Source organism: Vigna radiata, chromosome 6 (genome assembly GCF_000741045.1).
Source record: "Vigna radiata var. radiata cultivar VC1973A chromosome 6, Vradiata_ver6, whole genome shotgun sequence".
NCBI lineage: Eukaryota > Viridiplantae > Streptophyta > Magnoliopsida > Fabales > Fabaceae > Vigna > Vigna radiata.
In genome coordinates, this window is record NC_028356.1 from 33,452,007 (window position 1) to 33,479,525 (window position 27,519).

General features: G+C 30.9%; 2 protein-coding genes across 4 annotated transcripts; both read left to right on the plus strand.

Moving 5' to 3' along the window:
• Window positions 1-2,753: 2,753 nt before the first annotated feature.
• On the plus strand, window positions 2,754-13,297 carry LOC106764638 (ATP-dependent zinc metalloprotease FTSH 4, mitochondrial). Its single transcript, XM_014648942.2, has 7 exons — window positions 2,754-2,924; window positions 3,628-3,715; window positions 4,050-4,313; window positions 5,139-5,378; window positions 5,470-5,594; window positions 6,826-7,302; window positions 12,130-13,297. The coding sequence occupies exons 1-7, from the start codon at window positions 2,898-2,900 to the stop codon at window positions 13,090-13,092; spliced, it is 2,184 nt and encodes a 727-aa protein (XP_014504428.1). The 5' UTR covers window positions 2,754-2,897; the 3' UTR covers window positions 13,093-13,297.
• A 2,144-nt stretch (window positions 13,298-15,441) lies between these two features.
• On the plus strand, window positions 15,442-19,631 carry LOC106763114. Of its 3 annotated transcripts, none has more exons than XR_002668300.1 (6): window positions 15,442-15,713; window positions 16,137-16,219; window positions 17,185-17,306; window positions 18,130-18,308; window positions 18,544-18,637; window positions 18,753-18,893. XR_002668300.1 is itself a non-coding variant. In XM_014647303.2 (6 exons), exons 1-6 carry the CDS (start codon window positions 15,585-15,587, stop codon window positions 18,976-18,978), a joined length of 819 nt encoding a protein of 272 aa, XP_014502789.1. In that variant the 5' UTR covers window positions 15,443-15,584; the 3' UTR covers window positions 18,979-19,631. The 3 variants fall into 3 exon arrangements, 2 of the variants coding, with proteins under 2 accessions (XP_014502789.1, XP_014502790.1); XM_014647303.2 differs by having other exon boundaries at window positions 15,443-15,713; window positions 18,130-18,294; window positions 18,753-19,631; XM_014647304.2 differs by having other exon boundaries at window positions 15,455-15,633; window positions 18,130-18,294; window positions 18,753-19,631.
• Window positions 19,632-27,519: the final 7,888 nt, after the last annotated feature.

Genomic DNA, 27,519 nt, shown 5'->3' on the forward strand with positions numbered 1-27,519 from the left:
ATTTGGTAGTTTGAGCAAAATTTTCATATAAAGGATCAAACAAAATGGATATATAGATTTAAAAAGTAAAAGAGGTGAAAAAAAAATGTAAATAATCTTCTGACATTTTTTTCTTGACTTAGTCAATTTGATTCATGAATTTTTTTTTTCATTAACACTTTTGAGTTGACATTAAAAATGAAAGAATTTAAATCCTCCAAAACTTAATATTAAATTTTCCTTTCATAAATACTAATGAGTTTTGGAAAGTTTTTTGAAATGTAAAAGAATTAATATATTGTTTTTTTTTTAGACATATGAAATTTAAAGTTTTAAATATTTTATGTGAAGTCAATTCTCATCATTTAATATATTTTTTTATATGAATTCAATATTAATAAAGTCAGATCATCTTTTTTAAAATTTAAATTTAATACATAATTTAAATATTATAACATAGTACATCCTTCCTAAAAATAAACATAATTTAATACTCTTTTTCTTTTACATTTCATTCATTTATCTCTTATCACATTTAATAACATTTACATTTGAATAAATAAAAATTCATATATTATTATTCATGTACATGTAATCCATTCATCATTTATCATTTTTAATAACATTCATATTTTAACATCCCATTTTAATAATATAAAACTTCAACTACTAAAATGTTACATTACATATATAATAATAGAATCATTTCAAAATTGACTTTTGATGCACTTGTGACTTGTTCTATTGATCAAAGGAGTTCTCTAAACATTATAATTGATGGGAAAACACATTTATAAGTAGAAGTAAGCATCCATTTGATCATTAGACTCAAGATTGGTGCATTAAACCATTTTTTACACTCCAAAAGCACCTAAGCTCAAATTTTCACCTTCAACACCAAATTTCTAGCACCTAACTATTTGAGCAAGTCCAATTAACTCAAAAACAGATTACAAATAATCATCTCTCGCTGGAACGACTAAAAAGAACGTCTTTATAAGCTCACACCATTTAGGTGATCATTGTAAAAGAGAAAGCAACACAAAGACAAACAACACAAAAAATCAAGGGTAAGCTAGTGGTAAAACAATTTATCATAATAAAATAGCATTACAACATGTTTTACACTTCACATAATATAAACATTCATCATAAATATGTAACAAACTTAGACTTGACCATCTAGATACACAACGAATGTCGACCTATAATATGTTCTGGCCTTTTTGTGGTGGAACACTTGACAACCATCAAACCTACCACACAAGGTTAGTCCTTTAACATGCCCTTTGCCAGATGGAGAAAGGCGCCCAAGCTAGGACCATGGTGGGTTATGCACTTATGTGGTAGAACAACTGACAACCATCAAAGCTACCACACAAGGTTAGTTTGTACCACGTCTTAGGCCATAATGGAAGCACCTACTCTAAGACCTCCTGCTACTCTCACAACATGATTCATCACTCTCTCTACATGAGCATGAATGGTCATTAGATTGTCAAGATAACCCATCAGAACTCAGCTTCTTACATTCATACTTACAATACTTGAAAACCACCATTGAGAAGTTCCTCCTTGGAACTTTTTTCCATACCTTTGAAACCATTGAGATCACTTCACATTCACATAGTACACCAATACATGAGACTATTGATCATACATTAAAGAAATGGAAATATTCATATAAGTTATCAGAAATCACCCAATAACATAATTTCTTCATAGCATCTTGATAATCACATTAGGCAAGGAAAATGGTTTTGAAATCCTGACCAACAGTACCAGAAGGGTCTAAAACCCCCTCAAAATTATCTCAAAAACAGACATCCAAAACCCTGAAAACCCTTAAAACTGGTGCAGTAGCACTTATTACTAAGAAAATTATAAGTTAAATTTAATTAGTAATTTTGTCTATGTATTTAGGTCATAATTTTATAAAAATACTTATTATGCCTCTTGTGTTAGGTACACTTTAATATAAATTAAAAATATCATATGTTAAAATCTAGATTATTTTTTATTTTGAAACCTATAATTTTAAGTATATAATTTTGAGAAGTGTCATCTTTTTTATAAAAAGATAATTCATTTTTGATATATGACAAATCAATATGGATGTGTGACACTTTTAAACAGTATTAACTTCAATATAGAATATCACGTTGAATTTTTCTTTTTACAAAAGCAAGAAATTAAGTATTTTTTTAAAAATAAAATAAAAACTCAATTGTGTAGAAAAACTATTAAAACTAAAATGAATAAAAAACTTACACATTTTACAAATAATTTTATTTTACCTTTTATGGTGTTTTTTTTATTGATTAGATAATATATAATTTCAATACCCTGGAATAATCAATGGATTGTGTGGTGTGATCTCCACACTTATTTTTAATAAACAAAGATATTTCTTTTGTCAATATAGACTTATTTTTAATAAATAAAGATATTTCTTTTGTTAATATCGAAAAATTATAATTTAGTCCGTATGTTTTTTACTTCCTGTATAATATAACCCTTTTATTTATTTTCCATTATTATTTTTTCGTTGATTATTGATTTTTAGTCTTTTCAAATATCAAGACTTTTATTTTATTTAAATCCTATATTATTAATGTATCGACTTTTTAATCACATAAATAATATGTAATACAAACATTAAAAACAAAGTACACAGAAAAAAAAAATTAAGTGAGAAAATAAAAATCTTTCTCATATTTAACATTACCTATATGACTACACAGCCCAATTATAAGTTATTTTTCTAAGAAAAAATCCATTATTCATTCAAGTGTCTATCAAAAAGAAAAAAAAAAAGTTGTTCTTTGTAGCATGTCCAACGAATACCAACCTTAAGAAGGATCATCGCCATTTGCAACAATTTCGTGATTCAATTGAGATAGCTCGATCTCGCGAACATGACTTTGAGGCTTTTGATATCGCAGGTAAGTTGACTCCTGTACCTCAATTCAACACGATTTCTTGTTTTTTATGCTTTCCTGAAACCCTAATTTTTATAATTTATAGGATTGACTTGTTGATTTTTGTGCCCTTTTCTCCTTCACCCGCTTTCTAGATTCTTTTTAGTTTAATGGATAATGGGTCTAAGGGGTTTCTTCTAGTTTTGATTCAGGATAAGATCATTTAAACCTTTCTGCTATAGGGGAAATGGTATATTTTTACCCCCAAGTCATTGTAGGCCTCATAACAAATGGCTGTCTCTGTTCTGAGAATTTCTAGGAGTAGTGAAGATTGCATCCATGTCGATTTCAGCCTGTTGGGTTATATGGTAATTTGTGTGTATGGAGTTTTTGGCTCTGTGACTTATGAATGAATATCCTGTGGAGGCTCCAAGTATCGAGTTTGCACAGCTGGTCTTTAACTTACTATTGTTCATCTTATAGTGTTTTTATTGGTGGTCAAACTTTTCATAATTTGCTCGTGGTTATACTTTCAATCCCCTTCATTTACACCAGAAAATAATTGTAGGACACTAGGAAATATGAGAACTTAAACTTGTTTTCATTGTGCATGTTGTGTGCATTATTGACTATGTTGCTAGTTTTTACACAATGCTAGTTGGCATACGTGGTTTTGTATCTTGGATTTATTTAATGATTTAGCTACTTTCATAACTTATTTTTACAGGTTGCAAGACGACAATCCAAATTTGGACAGATTCAAAGTGTATTTGCTACAAGCTATTTTTCTGTCAATAAGTTTGGACATCGTCCTGGTACAGATCCCTTCCTCCTAGACCATGCATTATTCTTATAGTTAACTTCTAGTTATTTGCTTAAATAAGTTAAAAGTTTTTCTTTTCTTAATATAGCTTTATTTCATTCCCTAATTATGTTGTTTTGGGAATTAGCATTCAACAATTTTTTGTGTTGTGGGATTATTTTATCTTTCTCTCTTTTTTTCTTTGGAGGTGGGGATGAATTGTTTTTTTTTTTTTTGTGAAATTACTCATGCCTTTTTACTTTCAGTGTACGTCCATGTTCCAAGTACTTGGATATTGTGTTCCGTTTGGCATTTAGCTTTTTTTCTTTACTTTGAAAATTATGTAGGGTTTAGACTTTTGGGTGCCCAAGAGAGATTTCAGTCTAGCTACCTTGGCAGTATAGCTCGTCGAGCGCGTGATGCAGATGAAGCTGCCGAAGTTGCTTATCTCAAAGAACTTTACCATCAGAATGATCCTGAGGCTGTGATTAGAGTATTTGAAAGCCAACCATCTTTGCATAATAGTCCCTCGGCTCTTTCCGAATACGTGAAAGCACTGGTGAAAGTTGATAGGCTTGATGAAAGTGAATTACTGAAGACATTAAGGAGAGGTGCTTATTTGGGTTGAACTGCTCATATTTGTGTGCTTGATTACCCTATATTTGTCAATACTTGTTGAGTGACCTTTTAATTTTATTCATTATTCAATTATATAAGGTCTTTGCCTAGCAAACAACCATATGTGGTTTTTGTGGTTCTGCTTTCTTTTCAGGGTACTATGTTTTGTGTGGAAATGTTCAAATTGTGTCTGCTAGAATTCACTGACCAAGCAGTTGTTTTCCTAACTGCTAGAATTTGATGTTAAAGACTCAAGCATTCTGTGTAGTCTCCCCTCCCCCATCACAGACACATGCACACTTTTTTAAAGTTGTACTTTGATATCTTGTCTCATTTAACTGAAATTCTTGAATGAGTAAGGTGTTGATATATTACTGAAGTAACAGAATCAATTGGTTAAACCTTCCATACTTATATGTTTTTCTCAAGCCTGCAAATACTTTATCCTCTGTACTTGTTAGAAAAATTAGATAATATCTCTTATATTTCTAACGTACCAATAATCTTTTCCAGGTATTAAAAGGTTCAATTAATGTCTTGTACAATTAATCAGATTGATAAAGAATCTTATTATTCTCTGTGACCAAATTTAGTATCAGGAATGTAGTGCATCTTTTGGCCTTTGATGAAGTCCTTGAATAAGTATGATAACAAATTGATGCAAGACAGAAAATATATTCAGCTGAAAAAAATTGGCACTTCAATTAATACTTGGCTAAAGTGATATTAATCATACTACATCGGTATTTTAGATATTTTTTTCTCTAGCATGACTTTTTAGACCATAAATTGTGACCAGAGATGATATGAGTTTTCAGGCATGTCCAATTCAGTAGCGAGTGAGGAAGAAACTGCAGCTGGACTTTCTGCTTTAAGAAATTTAGGAAAATCAACAAAAGACAATATTATTGGAACTGCTAGTAATCCAATCTATATGGTGGCTAGAGATGGTGGGAATATAAAAGATCAGTTATGGCGTACGCTCAGGATCATTGCGTTGGCCTTTTTTGTAATTTCTGGTCTAGGAGCACTCATTGAAGATAAAGGAATTAGTAAAGGTATTTCCTAGTCAGTATTGTCTTTTCTTATAGTTTTTTTAATCTGATCTTAGAAGAAATGTTTTCTGGTTTGCATTTACCTATTTTGCAGGACTTGGTATAAATGAAGAAGTGCAACCCATCATGGAAACAAGCACAAAATTTAGTGATGTAAAAGGTGTTGATGAGGCAAAGGCTGAGCTGGAAGAAATTGTTCATTATCTTCGAGATCCTAAGGTAGATTTTTTGCCATAAATTCATGCTTCCTGTCATACATTTCAGGCACTGTGCAACCATGCTTGAACACTTGAACTGGTATTGTGTATGTATAATTTAACCTATATTCATCATTACATGTCCTGGCCTTGTGTCTTTTTGTTGATCACATCACGTGATTATTGATTTAAGGCCATGTAAAGAAATCTAGCTCCTAGTCTGTAAATGGACATGGGTCATTCAATTCAAGTAAACTTGTGACTAAATTGGAGCTCTTTCTTTGGATAATAATGTCTAAAACTCAAATAACTTGGATGTAATCCTAACTGTTAAAATTATGATTGTTATAGTAGTGTACAACATACATAAAGCTGTTTTTGGGTGTATCTATCTTTAGTTTAAGGAATATAGGCTGTCACCTTCCTCTTTCAGATATACTGATACACATTTTTTATGTATACACATACATCAGCTGAGAATACAGTCACTGATTTTTCCAATACACCCAAATTCAAGTCTTATAGTATGTTTCTTCTTGAAAGATGCTTTTGTGACACTATTCAGTTGGTAGGTACCTTTGCTCCATAGCTTATGGTATACCTATCAAGCATCGATATTAGCACAGTTTGTGTTGGAGAAAATATGGTAACTGGATTTGGGAATTATTACTTCAGGATGATACCTTGTCTAACACCAATAGAACAATACTCTTTAAATATTATTAGCAGTTATTTCTACTTCGATTGGTGTTGATCAACTGATGATTTCATTTGGCAATCTAAAATTTGGTGACGTATATAAGATAACTGTTAAGATTAAAATAGAAATATATTAATGAAGGGCTTAATGGACCCTTCTCATATTCTACCATTTATATTGATAAAGAGTTAATACAATAAAGAGATGGAAGGTCAAGAGACTGTCCTAGACTGCTAGGTACAATCATTATAGATAACCCAACACACTACTACCTACTTTAGTCCTTCTAACTACCCTAACATAGATAGACTTAGTAATTATTCTACCATTAAGATACACACAGCTCACACACACTAACCAATAATTCTAACAATAACTACTTAAATGGGCTATTTGTTAGTCAATACCTGAGTTATGTTTGATTCTGTTTGATGTCACATCCCTTTTTCATACTCTTCTGTTATATTTTTATATGCTTATTTCCTGATAACATATAACAGCCTGTACATTTCCTTATCATATTTATAATTGTGATTTGTTTCCCTTGTGACAGCGGTTTACTCGTCTTGGTGGTAAGCTTCCAAAAGGGATTTTGCTTGTTGGTCCACCTGGTACTGGAAAAACAATGTTGGCTAGAGCTATTGCTGGTGAGGCTGGGGTTCCATTCTTCTCCAGCAGTGGAAGTGAATTTGAAGAGATGTATGTTGGTGTTGGTGCACGAAGGGTGAGAGAACTTTTTGCTGCTGCTAGGAAACGAGCACCTTGTATAATATTCATTGATGAGATTGATGCTGTTGGAGGAAGCCGTAATCCAAAGGACCAAATGTACATGAAGATGACATTAAATCAGTTATTGGTTGAGCTAGATGGATTCAAGCAAAATGAGGGAATAATTGTGATTGGAGCAACTAATTTTCCAGAATCATTGGATGATGCATTGGTGAGACCTGGGCGGTTTGACCGCAATGTTGCTGTTCCCTATCCGGATGTAAGAGGAAGACAGCAGATTTTGGAATCACACATGTCAAAGGTATGGTTTTATCCCTTGCAAAGAATGTTGTAGAATGCCAATTTGAACAGGATAAAAGTAGGATTAAATCACACCAGATTACGGATGGTACATCAATTTCTCTGTCCTAATGTTGATAAATTCCTTCAGAGGCTCCCTCCAGAAAACTACCAAGCACATAACTTTCCCTAACATCCTGTGCCCTCCAATTTCCTCTAGAACTGTCAAATGACAGTTATTAAAGCTGCACCTGTTAATACAGTTTAGTCCTAAAGTGGAAGTTATTAATTGCGGTGATTTGGGATATAAGGTTGGATTGGTGGTCAAAGTTGAAGGCAGAGGGTGGGATATGTTGTGTGTTTGAGTCAACAGCTGACAAAAATAATATATATTAACAAAAAGAAAAAATGCGATGATTTTTCCAACTGATTCCTATATTTCTTAGACGGGCTTTCTAAATAGTCTCTGGCTGGTCTCTGGCACCTTATCATGACCTTCCTTCAGAAATTTTCATATGGACTTTAATTTGTCAGGGGAGGCAAAATCCACTTCGGTGATCTCTATGCCTTAGGGAATTAGTTTCATTGCTTTTGGCTATGAGGAATCCTTGCGTTCAGCAAAAGAAAAGTTGGAAACTGCTGCTGCAAAACCTATTGGTGTTCCCAAGTTGCATTCTCTATTGCTAAAGCTTTTCATTGCCCAAAATATTCCTTGATTTGAGTCTTTTCTCCATTACTTCTCTGCTGTCAAAAATTTGTCCTGGATTAACTTCTTGTGTTTGATGAAGTAAGAAGCCTGCCCAAACTTATCTGTACTTTAATTTGAAATGGTCCATAGAAATGAGGAGCTAACTTCTAGTTGATCTGGTTACATAGATTGCTGTCTATTTAGCCTTAATTTCAAGAAAACCCAGTCGCTATAGAAATTTGTCATCTCTTCCTCCATTTTTTGGCATATTGTTCCATTTGATCTTGGGCCTTAGCTGGATGACACTTATGCTTAGTGTCACTGAAATTGGATCATAATTATGGAAAGAAAAGTGCCTAACTTGCAGAACTTCAATGGTCTACACCTCTCAATACCCACAATCTCCCCAATTCTCTGACAACTTACCAGATAAAATCTCCTTTTCTTATTTATTGGCAACATGCATTCTCTGATTATCTCAGCCCCCAACTGGCTAACTAACTCTCTCACTTACTAACTTCTGTTGTATCTATTAAGTGCTACATCATGTGCTTGTAACTCTTTGGCTACAGTCTTCACTTTTCTTTTTCAGCCGATAAAGCAAATAATAGTATGGGTGGGTGCTCATCCATACATCACCTGAAATCTAGTACAAACGGGTAGTGTGAGAGTGTGTTTTAGAGGTCTCACATCTACCTGAAATATGGTCAAGTTATGATATATAGGTTGATGTCAATCTCATCTTACTAGCTAATTTTGTTAGATTGAGTTAGGTTTAAAGGTCACTTTTTAAGAATGTATTTTTTTTTTTGATATTGCTTGATTCTTGCTCTTTTTAAGCATTTGTATATACACTTACGCATTGATTACTTAATATAAATAAAAAATATTAGAATGGCGGGTCATGCTGCCATCCTTTTTTTTGGGGGTTTATGTACTCTACCAATATCAAGGATTGACTACTATGATATGAAAGAGCACTAACTGGTTTTCCCTTTGGTTGAGGTAATTCAGTGCACTAAATTGTTGGAAACTACAGAAAATGCTCTAATACTTTAGACAACTCAATGTTTTTGATTTGCTATTAAGTGACTGATTTCTGCAGCATTTGACTACACGTCTTTAGCCCATAGAAATCACTCAATCTTCCTTGTAGGACTCCCCACAATATTATTATAACCTACAGGTTCTGTCTCTAAATTAATATTCTCCAAAACTGTTTTCACCGTGCAACCTGCCCTTGTTAATAAATTTTGCTCAAGTGCCATGGTGAATTATCATGGATATTTCCTTCCAATCATCTCACAGGTTCTGTCTAAATTTCTGTTTTCCAATCTCTTTCCACGATTCCACCTGTCCTTGTTAATAATAAATTTTACTCAAGTACCATGGTTAATTATCATGGATATTTCCTTCCAGTCAACTAACACCTTTCCTAATGTCTAAAGCCATGCAACCCTAAACTCATCTACTTCCAAATCCAACTCATACGCATTGTTAAAATATCCATTGCTATCCTACTTCATCAACAAACCCACTCGACTCTTTTGTCACAACTCTATGCCATCTCCTAGTCTTACTCTGAACTTATTTGTTTTATCTACCTCGAGTCCCAAAGTAGAAGTAAAGATGTTAGTGATGAAATTGTGGAAATTTTTATAGAAAAATTGGCACCATGGATGAAATTTTTTCCTTACATGAAGCTTCATATTGGAAAGTTGCCTGAATTGTAGATACCACTAGCTTACCTTGATTACTATCTATCAAAGTTAGTTGCCAATGTCTTGGAAAAGATTATCAATGCAAGGGATGATCAAAGAGGCGTAGGGTGCACTCCTTGGGTTATTGACTCTAACGAGATTGAGATTTTATAGAAAGTAGGCACATAGTCAAGTCAATTTGGGAAGGTAGTTGATAGGAACTTACGTATTATGTGGTGCCCAAGTTCTACATCGAGTAGTATGGGATACTTGGTGGAGTATTTAAGTGCTTTGTTCTCCCCCCTTAATACCCAAACTTTGTGTGTAAGTTCCCCAAGTGTTTGGGTACTTATCAATGGTATTAGAGCTGGTTGTAAATGTCTCAGGAACGGCTACCTACAAAGGGTTCTCACCAATGACGGAGTTGAGTGAAGTATCACTAAGTGAAGTGTTGTAGAGTGAAAGCCGCCAAGATATTATGGGGTATCCAAGTCCCATATTGAGTAGTATGGGTTCTCAGTGGAGTATTTAAGTGTTATGCTCTCCTACTTTAATAGTTAGCTTTTGATGAGTGGGTTCCCCAAGTTCTTGGGTACTTATCAGTTGTCCTCACCTTCCCTGTCAGTTTAGTGGGATTAAGTTCGATCCTAACTCCGAACCAGTCTCAAAGTTTAACCTAGATTGATTGTTAGGTCACCAGCACTTCCACGTTCTAGGCCTATAATCTGAGTTCGAGGGTGTTTACCTTTACTGTTGTAACCCCTAGCCCACCCTAATTACAGCCTATCAAAGTTGATTTCCAATGTCTAGTTCTTAGATCCATTGTTAGGGTCCTGCATTATGGTGCCATAGGCCTATAGCCTAGTTCTGAATGGGAGTTTTAGAAAGTTTCTTAATTGTGCTCAGTGCTCACCTTAATCGTGGCCTATCAGGGTTTATTGGTAGTGTCTTAGAGTAGACTACCTGTAAAAGGAGTTGGCCAAGGACGTCGATCAAAGCATTGAAGAATGTAGCCATTGAAATGTTGACTTTCTCAAGTGATTGAGATCCAACATTTTCTAGAGATATGTTGTATGCCCAATGCAGTCTTTATAAAGCTTAGATGGTCCTCATCCTAAAAGTTGATTTTGTAGAAATAAGTTACGCATTCTAAAACAATCTTCTACCTTTTCTTTCCATCAACTATTGGTATGTTAAATGTCTCCAACCTTTATTTTTTTTTCTGCTTAACCTTTGTTCATATCGCTGGGGAAGCCAACAGATGAAGAGTCCTTTATTTTTGCCAGATTGTGCTTATTATGTTTAGCCCTAGACTGAAATGATTTTGTCCAGCGTATCAGACTGTAGGTGACTTCTATTATTTATTGATCCTGCATTTCGTCATGAGCCAAACAGCCATTCTGATGACCTTGAAACACTGCCAGAAAACCCTATTTTCTCACTCCAACCTGCACTCCTTGTAATATACGTAAGTACATTTCTTTCCCTCTAAATGTGCGCAAGCGGCATGGCTTGAATTATTGTTGAGTTGAAGAGTTGCATTGCATCTAATTTTGCAAACCACCCTAAAGATAATGCAAAAAGTTGTTCCTTTGGGTAAACGCTGAACTTGTGATGATAAAAACTCAAATTATTTTATAAATTATAAATTCTTCCACATAGCCCTCTTGTTTCATTTCAGCCAGGTTTTGGAAAGTACTTTCATATTATTGCCCCCCAAACCATATTGCCATTTCCATCTTCAACTTCTACCATCTAAAGTTTATCCCATACTTTTCTAATTTAGTTTTGCTTCTCCACTAGTATTTGAACTTCAAAATAAATTACTTCCCTTAGTAATCCACCCAATAGGATCATCTCCGTCAAATGAAGGCAGTTCCACCTTAACTGCAATTTGATTGATACCATCCATGTCATGGTTGCTTGAACATGATCCTTTCCCTTTTCAGTGTGACGAACTGCCTTACTCAGGAATTCTAGAGAAATTATGTGTCCACAAAATTACCAAACCTGACAACTTTCTGCCCTCCTCCCAAAAGAAATTAAAAAACAGACACAAATACAAACGAAACTACATATTCCCTGCAGAAACTATCAAATGTAAATTAGTCAAACTAAGTCCTAACAATGGGGGGTTTAAAACTGGTGTAATTATTGAAACTAAGGCCTATATTTTCTAGAATAGCCTTTCTAAACATCTGGTCCTCTTTATTTGATAGATTGGATTAGACGGCATGATTCCTTTTCTCAGAGGTACATGGTTAGTGCTCTCATTGTATTGGTACTAAACATTGCTGTTTAATGCTTTTTTTTGGGCTATGATTGGCTATCAATTGGATGCTCGAGTATGAGCTCACACCCATTTATTTTGAAGTTTAGATATTATATCCATTACATGTGTAACTATGATCAGCATTACTTATAATTGTTTTGCTGGATTTTTGTCTCCAATCAAATACAGGTTTTGAAGGCTGACGATGTTGATCTAATGGTCCTTGCTCGAGGAACACCTGGGTGCTCTGGGGCCGATCTTGCAAACGTGGTTAACATGGCTGCTATCAAGGCTGCAATGGATGGTGCCAAAGCTGTGAGAATGGCTGATTTAGAGTTTGCAAAAGACAAGATGCTGATGGGCAGTGAACGCAAGTCAGCTGTTGTATCTGCGGAGGATCGAAAGTGCACTGCTTATCATGAGGGAGGTCATGCCCTTGTTGCCATGTATACTGATGGGGCCGACCCTGTTCACAAAGCAACCATAGTTCCCCGAGGTATGGCTCTTGGCATGGTTATGCAATTGCCCAATGAGGATCAGCTTAGCGTTTCCCGCAAACAGATGCTTGCCAGGCTTGATGTTTGCATGGGAGGCCGGGTTGCCGAAGAACTAATTTTCGGAGAAAATGAAGTCACTGGTGGTGCATCCTCAGATCTCAAGCAAGCAACTAGATTGGCAAGGAGGATGGTTACCAAATATGGCATGGGCAAAGAAGTTGGACTAGTCTCTCACGATTACATAGATAATGGAAGGAGCATGAGCTCAGAGACAAGGCTTCTCATTGAGAAAGAGGTGAAGCAACTTCTGGAGAAGGCTTATAACAATGCAAAAACCATTCTGACGACTCACAGCAAGGAGCATCATGCACTTGCAAATGCTCTTCTGGAGCACGAGACTCTCACGGGAACTCAGATAAAGACATTGCTTGCCGAAGTTAGAGCTCAGATGGAGCAACAGCAGCAGCTACAAACAGTTGAAGCTCAGAGCAGTTCACAATCCAACACGGTGCCTCCATCATCCAGTAACCCGGCATCTGCTGCCGCAGCTGCTGCAGCCGCCGCCGCTGCCACTGCAGCTGCAGCCGCTGCCAGTGCTGCCGCCACAGCCAGTGCTGCCGCTGCCAAGGCTAAAAGTGCTCCAGTGGGATCTTAGCAGAAAAAGATGCTAGAGTAGCAAACATAACTTGTACGACTAGATTGAAAATGTTCTTATAGTAATTTTTTCAGGTTTTTCACATGGAAAAACTCCAGGTCATGCATCTCGGATTTTAGTTGGCATAAAATTATATGCATTTACTTTTTTTTCATTGTTTGTAGTGTACAATGAAAAATTAATATATTTTCATGTGCCTCCTCCATCTGGGACTCTCACGTGGTCTTCATCAGAGACTATAATTGCAGTACATTACCGTGTTCAATAAATTTTCTTCTCTTATTCTGAATGTCCTGTAAAGTTAAATTGCGATGTACTTTTCTAAATTTAAGTAATTTATTGTTGCATTTTAAAAGTTGTTCTGCTAATCTTTACATAATCTGTTTATCTAAAGGTAAAATGAAATATTAATGTTAGTCCCTAGAATGTTAAATAGTTTTTCTCTCTTTTATAGCTTTTCAAGTTTGTATTATTATTTTAAATCTTTTCAATTTAGTGTCACTTTTTAAAAAGGAATTAATATAATCTTTTCTCTCAAAATCAATGTAATAATGATTGTACCATTTTTTCTTACTATTTTAATTGTTTTTTAAAATTATAATATTTTTATAAAAATAAGTTAATATTTCTAGAATTAAATATGCTTTTTGTTTGCAAACTATTTTTAAATTTTTTATTTATTTTTGAAGTAAATTATGTACCTATTTTTGTTTTTGTGTTGAATGAAAGTAATCTAAACTTTAAAGATAAAAGTATACTTAATCTTTTTATTATTATTATTATTATTATTATTATTATTATTATTATCAAATTCACAGTAATAATGATTTTGTAATTTTTTTTCTTACTATTTTAAATCCATTTAATTTTGTCTCACTTTTTTTAAGGAGTTAATAGTTTCAAATAATAATAATAATTCCTACTTGACATGTTTTAGTTGTACTATATATTATTTTCGTAAAATAGTATACTTAATAGTGACTTGTTATTTGTTATTTATATTATAATATTGTAATAATAGCATTATTATTTTATTGTTATTATTATAAGATTTTATAAAAGAATTATTGGCTTATTTCTTGAAAAATATGAGGTCAAATTTAAAATGTTAAAAAAAACTGAAATCGAAGAAATTAAAAGAAGTCATGACAATGATAAACGATAATACTTACTTTTAAATTTAAAAAAAAAAATTGTTTTTTCGGTCCTATATTAATTTGTTGATCATACAATATTATTTTTTCATATATTTATTCCGATAAATTTGTTAGCTATTTTTAATATAAAATATATAAAATATGGTTTATATCAGCTTGTTTATAATTTAAAACCATATGCATAAGTAGTTGAAAATAGGTATATATAACATTTTTATAAATTAGCCTAAATATATTTTTATCATATTGGTAGAGATGTCTTTTAAGATGAATATGAAGCTTTCAAATATTATAGGTTGTTATTTTGGAAGAGTAGTTCCAAAATTTAATGAATGATGAAGGGAAAGATTCATGTGCTAAAGTTTTTTAATGCTTAATTAAGTAAGAATTTACATAAATATGAATAATATAGTAGTGACAAACAAGATTAAGTATTAGAGTTCTTTTTCTAAAAATAGAAAAGACTTCAAAATTAATAATATTTTAAATAAAATATATTATCTTAACAAATTTAAACTGAAATATTTTTCTATCATATAATAACATAAACCACTCATTTAGGGTTAAATATGTTTTTAGTCCTTATACTTTGGGACGATTTTGGTTTTAGTCCATTTTCAAACTATGGTACAATTTAGTTCTTCAACCTTAGAAAACTCAGGTTTTAGTCTTTTTTACCAATTTTTTTAATTTTATTTGTTGTTTCAAACACGTTTCTTAGTTAACATTGAAGCAAAAATGTGTCAAAAAGTGTAAACAATCCAAATGCTATAATGAAACGTGTTTGAAACAACAAATAAAGTTAAAAAAAATGGTAAAAAGGACTAAAACCAGAATTTTCTAAAGTTGAAGGACTAAATTGTACCATAGTTTAAAAATGGACTAAAACCAAAATCGTCCCAAAGTATAGGACTAAAAACATATTTAACTCACTCATTTATTGGGTAATTTGGTTTAAGAAAAAAATATTTCAATTATATTTACATATTATATAACATCTAGCCGTCAATAATGTCTTAACATTAACATTGAAGACATGTTTGATTTATAAAAAATGTTAAGATAAAGTGATTCAAAAAATTATTAATTGCATGTTTTATATTAAAATTAGTCAATAAGTTTTGTTTTATATGAAAACATAAATTCTTCAAACAATTTTATTATTATTGTTTCTTTTTTTAAATATCAAACTTCGTCGTTCATGAAATTAGGCTGTTCTCGCAGAGTTGCGCCTTGCCCTAATGTCTATTATTCACCGAATCTTACATCACAAAATCGCGGAATCGAAAATCATCTCAAGAGACGCTATGATATTCTGTTAATTACTCTGGTAAAATGAGCGATCGTGGTGCTGAAAGGAGAATTACCATACGAAACAACCATGGTGAGAATCTCGTGGGGATCTTGCATAATTCAGCTTCAGTTTCGCTTGTTATCGTGTGTCATGGCTTCCAATCTTCCAAGGTTGTTGTTCTTCACATATTTTTGTGAGAACAAAATCCCATTTTTTTTTTCCTTAATAAACTTTGTGCGTGTTTTGTTTTAAGTTACAAAATTGAGCAGTTCAATGCATGAGTTGAGAAGGGAAATTTTTGTTGTTTTAGGAGGAAAAATACTGTATAACTAATCACGGTATTTTGGATAAAATACTTTTCCATAATCTAGGAGAAGAGAATGAATTGAATAAAGCAGATTTAGAAAAAAAAATAATATATTTGCTAGTATTTTATATATAAGCTAATTTGTTCTTTATGAAGAACTTTTCTTTTCATGGATCTGTTAGGAAGAAGTTTAGGAAAACTTGACCTTAATTTTTCATCATTGTATATTTAGTGAAACTGGTAGCTTTGAAGCTTGAACTAAACGGTCGAATGGTTTTATTTGTAGGAAAGGATTCCCATGGTGAATCTTGCTGATGCTCTTGAAAAAGATGGAATCAGTGCTTTCCGCTTTGACTTTGCTGGAAATGGGTAAGCTACTAAGCAAAGGAGTATGGACCATAAATTAGTTAATTTCAATTTATTTAAGGAATATAATCATTTGAGGAGGGGGGTTGATTTGTTTGTATATGATTTTATTTGTCTATTCAATTATTTATAATTTTTTAAAGAGAAATGCTAATAGTATTATCCTATTATAACACTCTGAATTATTGGTTGAATTTTATTGGGAATCTCAAACTTTTTTTCTGTCACATTTGGAATTTAAAGCGTATTTGAAAGGGTGTTGCTAGCACTCCTTTTCTTTATCTTCATGATGCAGAATAATCAGTGACTTGAGTTTAAAACTTTAGGGCATATCTTTGGGAATATGAATCTTAGAATTCTCTTTTTCGTTAAAGAAGAAATTCTATTGAATAAAGAGAAGCTTGCAATGAATTGGGAGGATAAGAAATCCTCCTTGACTATAATGCACGTTACTGTCATAAAACATCTCCCCTAAAAGATTAAGCAGTTGGGTAAAGGTTCATATGCATGCTTTGTTTTTGGTCGTAGTAAAGGTCAGATTACACAAACAAGAGAGACAAAAAGAAATCCTCAATGGAACTGAGCTGCCTAATTCCTCAACAAATACCTGTTAGTATGTACTGGAAGATCAGAGGAGGGTGCGGAGGGAAGGGAAAACCTAATCTCTTCAATGTTAGAGGGGACTGATTTTGGTCCTCTAGTTTTCTCTCCCTTCTTATACATTCCCTGCAACTATTAATATGTTAAATAAACTTTCTTAATGCTTGCCAAATATGCCTAATCTTATCCCAGCTGGTATGTCAAAGAAACCTCCTTAAAGATTGCACTTTGCCATCAGCCATAATAAATTATACCTTTTAATTAACCTTAGGGTGTACTGTGTACGTGTTTTTCTAATTCTAACACTAAAAAAATCGTTTATTGAATTGTAATTACGTTTGCTAACAACTCATGTCATTGTCTTATAGGGAAAGTGAAGGTTCATTTCAGTATGGTAACTACTACAGAGAGGTTGAAGATCTGCGAGCTGTAGTTCAACACTTCCGTGAGCAAAAATATGTAATTACAGCAATTGTTGGTCATAGTAAAGGTCAGATTACGATTATCCTTATCATATGTAACTGACGTTATCAGTCGACTAAATATGGAATTCTTCAGTGGCAGTTTGAAATATTTTTCTCCAGTGTTAGAGTTTTTTTATTGTCAGAATTGTTTCTTTAGTGCATAGAATAGATGTAAGATTGTAGGCCTTACAGAAAACAGATAATTATTACAAGGTGATTTTTTGAAACTGTATGCTGAGATCATGGAAAATGCAAAGAGAAAAAGTTTTAAATTTATATTTGGTTTTTCATTTCAGTGGACAAAAAAAAAATGATGACATTATTCAGGTGGTAATATGATCTTCTTTTAATCATAAAAGTGTAGATATATCTTTAAGTTTTGCGTATTTAATGTTACAAGAAAGAAGTTGTAAAAGGAAAATAGTTATCAGAGTTAGGTGTAACTTTTTGATCTATTGGTAAGATGAAGGAAATTCCCAAAAAAATGCTTTTTGAGATGTACGATTTAGAGGTGAAATGTTTAAAGATTAGAAAATATTGTTTACAACATGAACCTAGATCACATTGGTTAAACTGAAGATGTATGGCATGTTTGTTTTTCGGTTCAAACGATCTAAACCTCAGTTGAACTCAAAGCATGTGTCTTGGTCAGTTGAGTTCAATTGAGGTTTAGACTATTTTAATTGGCATTGGCAAACAAATATGTCCATAGTTGTACAGTTCGAAAGGATAATTTAGTTTTCTGTAAATTGAAAGTTAAGTTCTGTGAATGTTACAGAATTTTCTGCACATGTCTTTCACAATTCTGAATTCCTTTTGTTAAGCTACTGACTATTATGGTTTCTGCAGGGGGTAATGTGGCTCTCTTTTATGCCTCAAAATATAAGGATATTCATATTGTTGTCAATATATCTGGTCGGTTCAATCTAGTGAGAGGCATGGAAGGTCGTTTGGGCAAAAGATTTATGCAGAAGATCAAGCAAGATGGATATATAGATGTAAAAAATAAAAGAGGTGAAGAACATAATGTAAATAATCTTCAGGTTCTATTTGTTTAGTCAATTTTATTCGTGCTTCTTTATATTTTTGCTGTCACAAACACTTTTGGGTTTACCTAAAAAAGGAAGGAGTTGAACTATTAGATGTTGAATCACAGTGGCTTCCAAAAGCACTTAAAACGGTGTCTTTGCCCAATACTTGTAGTCTAATTGTTGTCCATTTACCTCAACCAGTCTGATTCACTTTTTCCTTTTCTTATGACAGGGAAGATTATGTATCGTGTTACTGAAGAAAGTTTAATGGACCGCCTTTCTACTATAACCCATCTTGACTGCCTATTGATTCCCCAAGATTGCAGGTGGGGTTTCTTATTTCATCAAACAGTATTCATCATTGAAAATATCGCAAAATCAGTCGCTTCTGGTGTTTAACTGTTACAATTTTGAATCATTTTATTAATGTTGTTGAGACAGGGTGTTGACAATTCATGGATCCATGGATGAAACTGTACCTGCAGAAGATGCTTTAGACTTCGATAAATTCATATCTAATCATGAATTGTGCATCATAGAAGGAGCTGATCATGAGTTTTCTTCTCATCAAGATAAGTTGAGCAGCTTAGTTTTGGAATTCATCAAGACTCGTGCAGATAAAGACAAAGACACATCAAAGGAGGCAAAGATTCATTCTCGGTTATAGTTCTTGCAAAATATGGGGATCCAGTACTTCTCTTCAAACCATTTTTCTTGCAAACGAATACACATTTTTGATTAATAGATGAACAAGAAAGATGGGCAAACCTTGTCCCATTTCTAACATCCCACCCTTGCCTACCTGACAGTCAATAATTAGCATTTGTCAGAGTTATAGAAGATTGACAAATGCAACACAAGTTTCTCACTTTTGGAACTCAATAGATACACGTCTGACAAGTATTGTCACATCATTATAGGCACATGCCAGGTTGCGTGTTGTCAATGTAAGCTGTTCTCTTATCATCTGGTGGGTTACATGAAGCACTGCTAATTGAATTACAGGGCGTCTATCCAATCAAAATTGCTCTTCGAGCTTGACTACTACGTTTGTAATCACAGATTACAGACTACATACTGCCTAGTACAGATTTACTTGTGGTCATAACATTGCACATTTCATATATGTCTACTACATACACTTAGGATAAACCATGAACACAACCCAATATCATATTTCAGAAAAGACTGTAAAAGTGCAACTGTGGTACAAGTTTTAACTTGCTTGTGGCATGTTTCTTCAGCCTTCAAAATGTATGTTTTGTTTGGATGAGAATAAAATAAGCAAGGAAATGTGATGGAAGCTCATTCCCAATGTTACGAAATGGGCAGGTACTGCTGGTTCACTTTGGTCTGTTGCTTCTGGAATTCATCCATAAGTGCATAGAAATTTCCATTGTTGGTTATTATCTTTGTTTACGGCCTACTTAAAGGATAAGTTTCATTAGTGTTAAAACATTTTTGTTTTATTACATTATAGAAATTTCCATTTTTGTTTTATTACATTCTTTTTTGCTTTTCTTAAAAAAAATTAAATAAATGTTTGCATCTTAATATAATAAATAACGTTTTGACTAGAAAATGTTAAGAATATGATTTTTTTTAAGTTAATTTTATAATTAGTATAAAACATGTATTCAATTTTTGTATTTACGTCCATTCCTTCTCACTTGAGCAGCAAAAGTCTTCACTTTTTCGTTATTCAAAAAATATATTTTTAACTCTTTTTATTTCTAATCTAAACATATCTTAGATTTTGTGAGCATGGATAAGAATGGGCATCTTATTTTTTTTTATCAATCTTTATAAAATAAATATTCTTTTTCTCAAGTCTTTTAAAAGTTCGAGATATTATTATTATTATTATTATTATTATTATTATTATTATTCAATTTTATCCTCTGCTTAGTTAATTTTTACACATTTTAAACATGTATTCTGAGTATAAGGGAAGTAGAAGTAGAAAATATATTAAAGTTTTATTAATCAGAGAGATAAAGATCATACTAAAAAAATTTAAAAATATTATAAAAACTTTTATTTTTAATTGTGATAACTTTATAATGATAAATAGAAAAGAATAGGAAAAATTGAATGGATGGGAGATAGTATGTAAAGGTACCGAACTGCAGATAAGGGTGGTCCATCTGCAGATAATCCTTAGCCATTCGTGTTTCTTTTTCTTTTTTCTTTTCTTTTTTAATTTTCACAATCCAATTCTTAAGTACGTAATTGTTTTATATTTATTTCTATTTTTTTTCTTTATTTTAAGATGGATATGTACAAGAAATTTAGGGAATTACATTTTGTAATGATTACATCGGTTATCAACAAATAAACTCATGTCTGCATATTATTTAAATTTGTTACCATTTAATTTTGCTTGATTAGAAATATTTAGATTAATTAAACATGTAAATAAATAGTATTTAAATTTTAACTCTGTACTTAAGAAGTCTTATTAAAGATTAATGTTTAATGTTTTTATACATTCAAGTCATTTATCATAGTCTGAGTAGTTTTGTTTCCTTAAGATAGTTTTTATTACATTTACTTCACAAACATCAATTGAAAAGTTTCCTTAAGTTATTTATTACTTGGTATCTTAATTATATAATTTAGATTATAAGCGAAAATAGAATATTCGATTTAATTAAGTTGGGTTAATTTAACTATCAAAAATGGAAACAAGTCTTTTATTTTTTATTTTTTTTTATCAAATATTTTTTCCTTGACACAATTCAATATGTACCATCACATGATCATTATCGATCATAAAACTTGTTTATTCAAATTCCATAAGTTTGTAACTAATATATAATTATACATTTATGGTAAATGAATAACCTCTTAATTAATGTTTAATACTAATCCATGGTATTTTTAAGACTTTTTTTTTTGTAAGTTTTATTCCAAAGCAAAGATTTTATAATATGCTTTTATAATTTTTTAGTAACACTTCAATGAAAGTAAAAATTTTGTAAGATTAAAAATATTTCTGAACTTTTACAACTCTGGGATCTTAAATTTAGCACTTTTTTATATCACTTCAAAATTCTTCAATAAAAGTTTCTTATAGGACTCCAACTTTAAGTTTAAGATTCTCTTACTATTCTTAAATATACATTTAAAAAGTTCCCATTAAAATATTTATAGTGTTAATAAGATAACATATAAAGGTGGATTTCCAACTTCTAAATCACTCAAATATAAATAATAATTATTATTATTTATGACGTATTTTCACATAAAATATTTATTTTCAATCTCGTATATATTTTTATGTTCAATTTTTTTTTCTATAAATAGATTTTTCTCAGACTTTATTTACATACCAACTACTCCTAAAATATTAAATACAAGACTGACGATGATAAATGAGATTATTACACTATTTATTTTAGATATTTGGAAATATATATTGAGTGCAACACAAGAGCTACAAAAAATACTTCATCTTTAGTCTTACAATAAATGAGTTTAATTTAAAATAAAATTATTAGATATTTCAATTGCTTGCATGAGACTGTATTGACTTATTTGGCTTCATATTTATATATATATTAGTATTTTTCTCTAAATTATCATGTTCTACATATATTTGTCTTTGTATTAGGCTTGTTTAATTTTTGGAAAAGAATTTCTACCAAAATAATTATGTTTGATCATATGCTTTTATACTATTATAATTTTGTACAAACATAATTTATGTGTTCTATTTTGTGTTTTTTATCTATAAATTCCTATTAACGAAAGTAGAAGTATAAACCCTTATCAATCAACCAAGTAAAAGTGTCTAAGATCCTTTATATCATCAAAAAAATCTTCCAACATCTTTTATCACCAATGTATCAAACTGATTCTATGAAATGATTAAATTTACTCTTTTTATATTTGACCATAAACTAATAAAAAGAATTGTACCTACCACTTTTCTTTATACCCCAAAATTCGAAAATATTCTTGTTCTCTTTATTTTTTTAACTTTGTCAACTAGAGATTTAAATGCTATCTACAAGGTTTACCTTTAAATAAAGATACACTTAGTTAAACAGAATCATTATTCAAAATTACATTCTATTTAAAATTCTATACTTTTAGCCATATAATTCTTAAGGCAATTTCCTTTCTTGTTTTATTTGAAAATCACCTTTTATATTTATTTCTAGAATGAGAGAATCATGCTTACAAGAAGAAAATATCTATAACTAGAATTTATGAAAATATTTTTATAATCATAATAAGGAGTTTAAGCCAACAATGAGATTGAATTGACCATTTTTAAAAATTTTGTTTACTTCGAAAATTGAAAAAAGAAATCTTAAATTAAATTGATCATAGGATTTAATAATGCATCTTTTATGAATCAGTCGTTTTAACTAATTAAACTTTGAAATTATCATGTTAAAATTGTGACAGTAAATTTTACAACAATATCACTTAACAATCATATTTCAAATTTGATTAATTTAATAACCAAGATCAATTACAAGATACATTAATTTATCAAATTATTATACAATCACACCAAGATTATTATTAAAGATCAAACATATTACTTTTCTTGATAAAAGCAACTTGGAACAATAAACTACAAAAACTAAATTAATGCACATGAAATTTTTATACTAGTTTTTTTCCAATTAAGCTAGCTACATCTAGTTAGTTAAGAAAGAGTTTGACCTTTCACTAACTTAAGAAATTACGCTACAATACAAGTTTCTTGAATCACACAATAAACAACAAATGCACAACAAAATTCCATCTTGCATACCTAGAATCACATTAGGAACAACATACAAACACTGGTGAATACATTAAAAGGATTAAATCTCAAGATTGACTCTCTTTAGTTAATCAAGAACCTCTCTACACCTCATCAACAAGGAGCAATCACAGCTCCAACAAATATAGGATCAATCACAAACAATCATTCCACAGAAAAAGAAAGACTATATTTGTAAAGTGATACATCAAATCCATTAAAAGTAATTCTCAATTGATTGATTTCACTTACTCAAGTGAAATTAGCTAATTGGTTGTTATTTTAGTCGATTTTCACATAATTATATGCACAAGTCATTTAACCTATTATACATTATTTTAATAATTAAATAATTGCATGATACACACTAAGAATTCTATCATAAATTAGATTTACATATAGGTTCCTAATCTTCATCAAATATTCATTATTCAAGACTCTTTTGCCAACAATTTTATCCTATAATAGGAGGGTCTGAGTAATGTCCCATTTGAAGCAATATCTGTGACATGGTAAAAGGGGGATGTGATTTTGGTATCTATTGATAACTAATTGAACATTATTTGTTAAGGAAAACCATACATGACTAGTGTACGGTCTACATAAAAATATAGTAATAACATGTTGTTTGCATTCATGTAATTCTATATGGATCCTTTTTATAAATCTCATATTCAAAACAACATCACTTACAAATGTTGAGACTAAGAACCAAGGTAATGCAATATCATCCTGATTATAACTAGAATAATAGAGAGGCTTTCGAGGCCAAGTTTGAAGACATAATTTGTTCATATGACACCATACAAAAGGAAAGAAGAAACCCAAATCTGTAATTGTCCAACTCTGCATAACAACCCAAATAAAGAGAGTTTTGACCAAGAATATTTTAACAAGGCATCAATCAAATATATCATATTATTTAAGCCATTATTTTCTATTATAATTTAAGCTAAGATGAAGGAAGTTTCATGAGGTAAGCCATGTCTAGGTATACTCGGCCAAGAAAGACTTTTATCTCATGATCCATACTTAATACATCCTCGGGCAAAGAAGTTTCATATAACACAATGATTCCTCCCGAGAAGTACCCAGTCACAAAAGATTTTTACCTCATGATCCCTACTTAGCATATTCTCGGGCAAGGAAACTTCATTAGATGTGATGATCCCTCCAAAGAAGTACCCCGTCAAGGAAGACTTTTACCTCTTGATCCTTACTTAACACATCCTCGGGCAAGGAAGTTTTATCTAACGTGATGATCCCTTTTAAGGAGTACTAAGTCAAGGAAGACTTTTACCCTATGATCCCTACTTATCACATCCTCAATCAAGGAAGCTTCATCTAATGAGATGATCCTCATGCGAAGATAAACATGCATACTAATGAACGTTGACAATGTGAGTGCACTAAAATAGAAAAAGGCAAACATTTCATTTATTGTAGGTTTATCAACATAAGAAGTTGCCTCAGTGTTTCTCAGAATGTCATTATCGTCCCCTCATAAACATTTTTGTCAATGTTAAGGTAGTAACAATGAGCAAGAATCCTGAACAAATAAGATGCTCAATAGAATGCCTTGTCGAAACTTACCGACCAAGATAATGAATCAATACAAGCTCTACCAACTAAGATAAAGAATCAGTCGAAGCTCTATCAACCAAGGTAGTGAATTAGTTTGAGCTCTACAAACAAAGGTGGAGTTAAGCATTACCAACCAAGGTAGAAAAATTGATTTGAGTTTGTTCAAATAACCAAACAATGTCGATAACAACTCGACCTAAAAACGTCACAATTGAATATTGTGAATACATCACTCTACCAACCAAAGTTTGAGAATGCAATTTAAGGTTGTTTGAAAAACAACAAACCATAAATGAATGATAAAAAATGTGTTTGAAAATGAATTACCACATCACTTGAAATTGAACAAAGTTAAACATCACGAACAAAGATAATTTATAAAAGTATAAAGACATTTAAACTCAGTTATAATGAACTATATTTACAAACTTGTTTGCTCACCTTGTAGAACTCCAAGCTGGTGAACTTATGTACTTCTCTTCCATTTAAAGAGGAAAAGAGTATTAAATAAATATAATATTTTTTTGCAATATGTACTATTATTCTCGTAATAAATTATATATCATAAATAAGTGAATCTAATAATATATATATATATAACTAATAAATTAAAAAGAAATATAATTTGTCCATAATGATATTATTAAGACATAATTTGTGAATCAATAATATTATTAATTAATTATCTTAATGATCCGTACTTATATAAATATGATGCATTCTCAGGGAGAGTACTCAATTTCAATCTCATATACTTTTATTATTCATAGATCAACAATTCGGTCTTTCAATATCATCTTTTAAGGATCCATGTCTTTTTTCCATAAGAATACAACTAATATGCCAAAATACTTCTTTTCCTTACTTTTATGTGTAGTAGATATATTTGGTAATAAATCATGATAAGAGGGAGCAATGAAAACATTTACTCACAACACCAAATTAAACTAAATCATGAAAGTTCACAACAAAAGGTAACCATGAAACATTTTTACAGCTAGTAAATAAAATTGTTGGTGTATTTAAGACTAAATAACCACGTTGTCATTTTTATTTGGTGTATTTCAAACCAGAGCATCCTATGTTGTTGGGCTTCCATGGAGGGAAAGTGATACCAAGAAGAAAACAAAACAAAACAAAAAGCATCCAATGAAAGTATGACATATATTATGTATGAAGAAGATATTTGGGTGGAGAGAAGCATCTGCATGTGGCATATTCTCAAACCTTTTGTTGTATACTTCAATCATTCATTACATCATTCATGATTCACCTTTTTGGGCTACCTTTGCAACTCAACAAACTTCTTAGCTACATCCTTCTAACCTTTCCTTCTTTCTCTCTCCACTTATCAACCCTTCTTCAATTCTTTCGATACATCATATAACGATACTTTTACAACATTTTAACATTGTGTACGTGTTATTTTATGATTAATCCAAAATTATTCTATAATTAATAATAATAATTATAAATATGAATATAGACTAATTACACAATAACACATAAATAATATTAAAATGTTGTAAAAAAATATTGTTAAAGTATCTTTATTCTTGTCAAATATCATCATCCTATAATCTTTCATTGTTAAATTTTTTATCTTGTAACTTTTAAAAAATATTAATTTTCATATTTTAATTTCTTTTATACACAAAACAATATTATTAATTAGATTCTATTGAATTTAGATTCTCAGTGAAATTTTTGGTATTATTTCTTTGTCATGCTTTCAAAATATATTAGTGGAAACTAATTTTAATGTTTTAAACTATATTAAAAAATAATACACAAACAATATTTTAAAGATTCAATAGATAAACAATATTAAAAATTCAATAAAAAAAATCTGAAATCAATTTGCCTTCTAACATCTCATCTTTGTTTTCAAAAACTTTAATAATGATTTCATCCCAATCTTAAAACTTTTTAAACTCCTTTTCACGTGTGTAAAATTAACTCATGATTTGGAAATCCAGAGTTTTAACTTAAAAAATTATGACTTTATCATGAAAGATTCAATTTCTCTTTTTTTCTTGAATAAATTATAGTTTAATTGCTCATACGATAGTGAAAATTTATAATTTTTGAGTGGACAGCCTGTTATTACAGCTAATGGTTTTCTCCTTTGACAGTTGGAGTTTGTGTACTATGTACATTTTGTTATTGTCTGTCATAATCTTGGGTTTTGTTATTTAAACTAAATTTAAAACGACACATAATACTTTTTTGTTTTTATTCTTCTTTTTGCTATTCTATTTTTACTTTTCTTTCTATCAGTGCTTTTAGTTTCTAAGATATAATCGTGGGTCGTTAAAATAAGCAAAATTTATGATATACAATTTAAAACAAATTATTTAAAAGTTTAATGAATTATCGTAGTTAATAAAAGTTGACATGTTTAAACGTTTATTTTGATTAATATGATATGACGAATAAAAATTTGTAATCTGATTTTTAAAAAAAATATTTAAAAGTTTAACGAATTATTATAGTTAATATAATTTGACATGTGTAATTCAATGAACTATAAATAAATATGACAACAAAGTGTTTTTATTTGATATATCCATTTACTACTCGTAATAAATTTTATTTATAAATATTTTTAATGAATATAGATTATAAGAAATCATAAAATATAATATTTAATTTAAATTTTTAAGATAACAGGAATACTATTACACTTGAATTTCTATTATTATCCATTAATATATATATATATATATATATATATATATATATATATATATATATATATGTAATTTAGTTTTATTGAGCTATTTATTGCAAAATACTTGATAAAGTGTAAAAGTGTTGATTTTGTTGTGTTAATTTGTGGCGTGACTTAGTGTGATT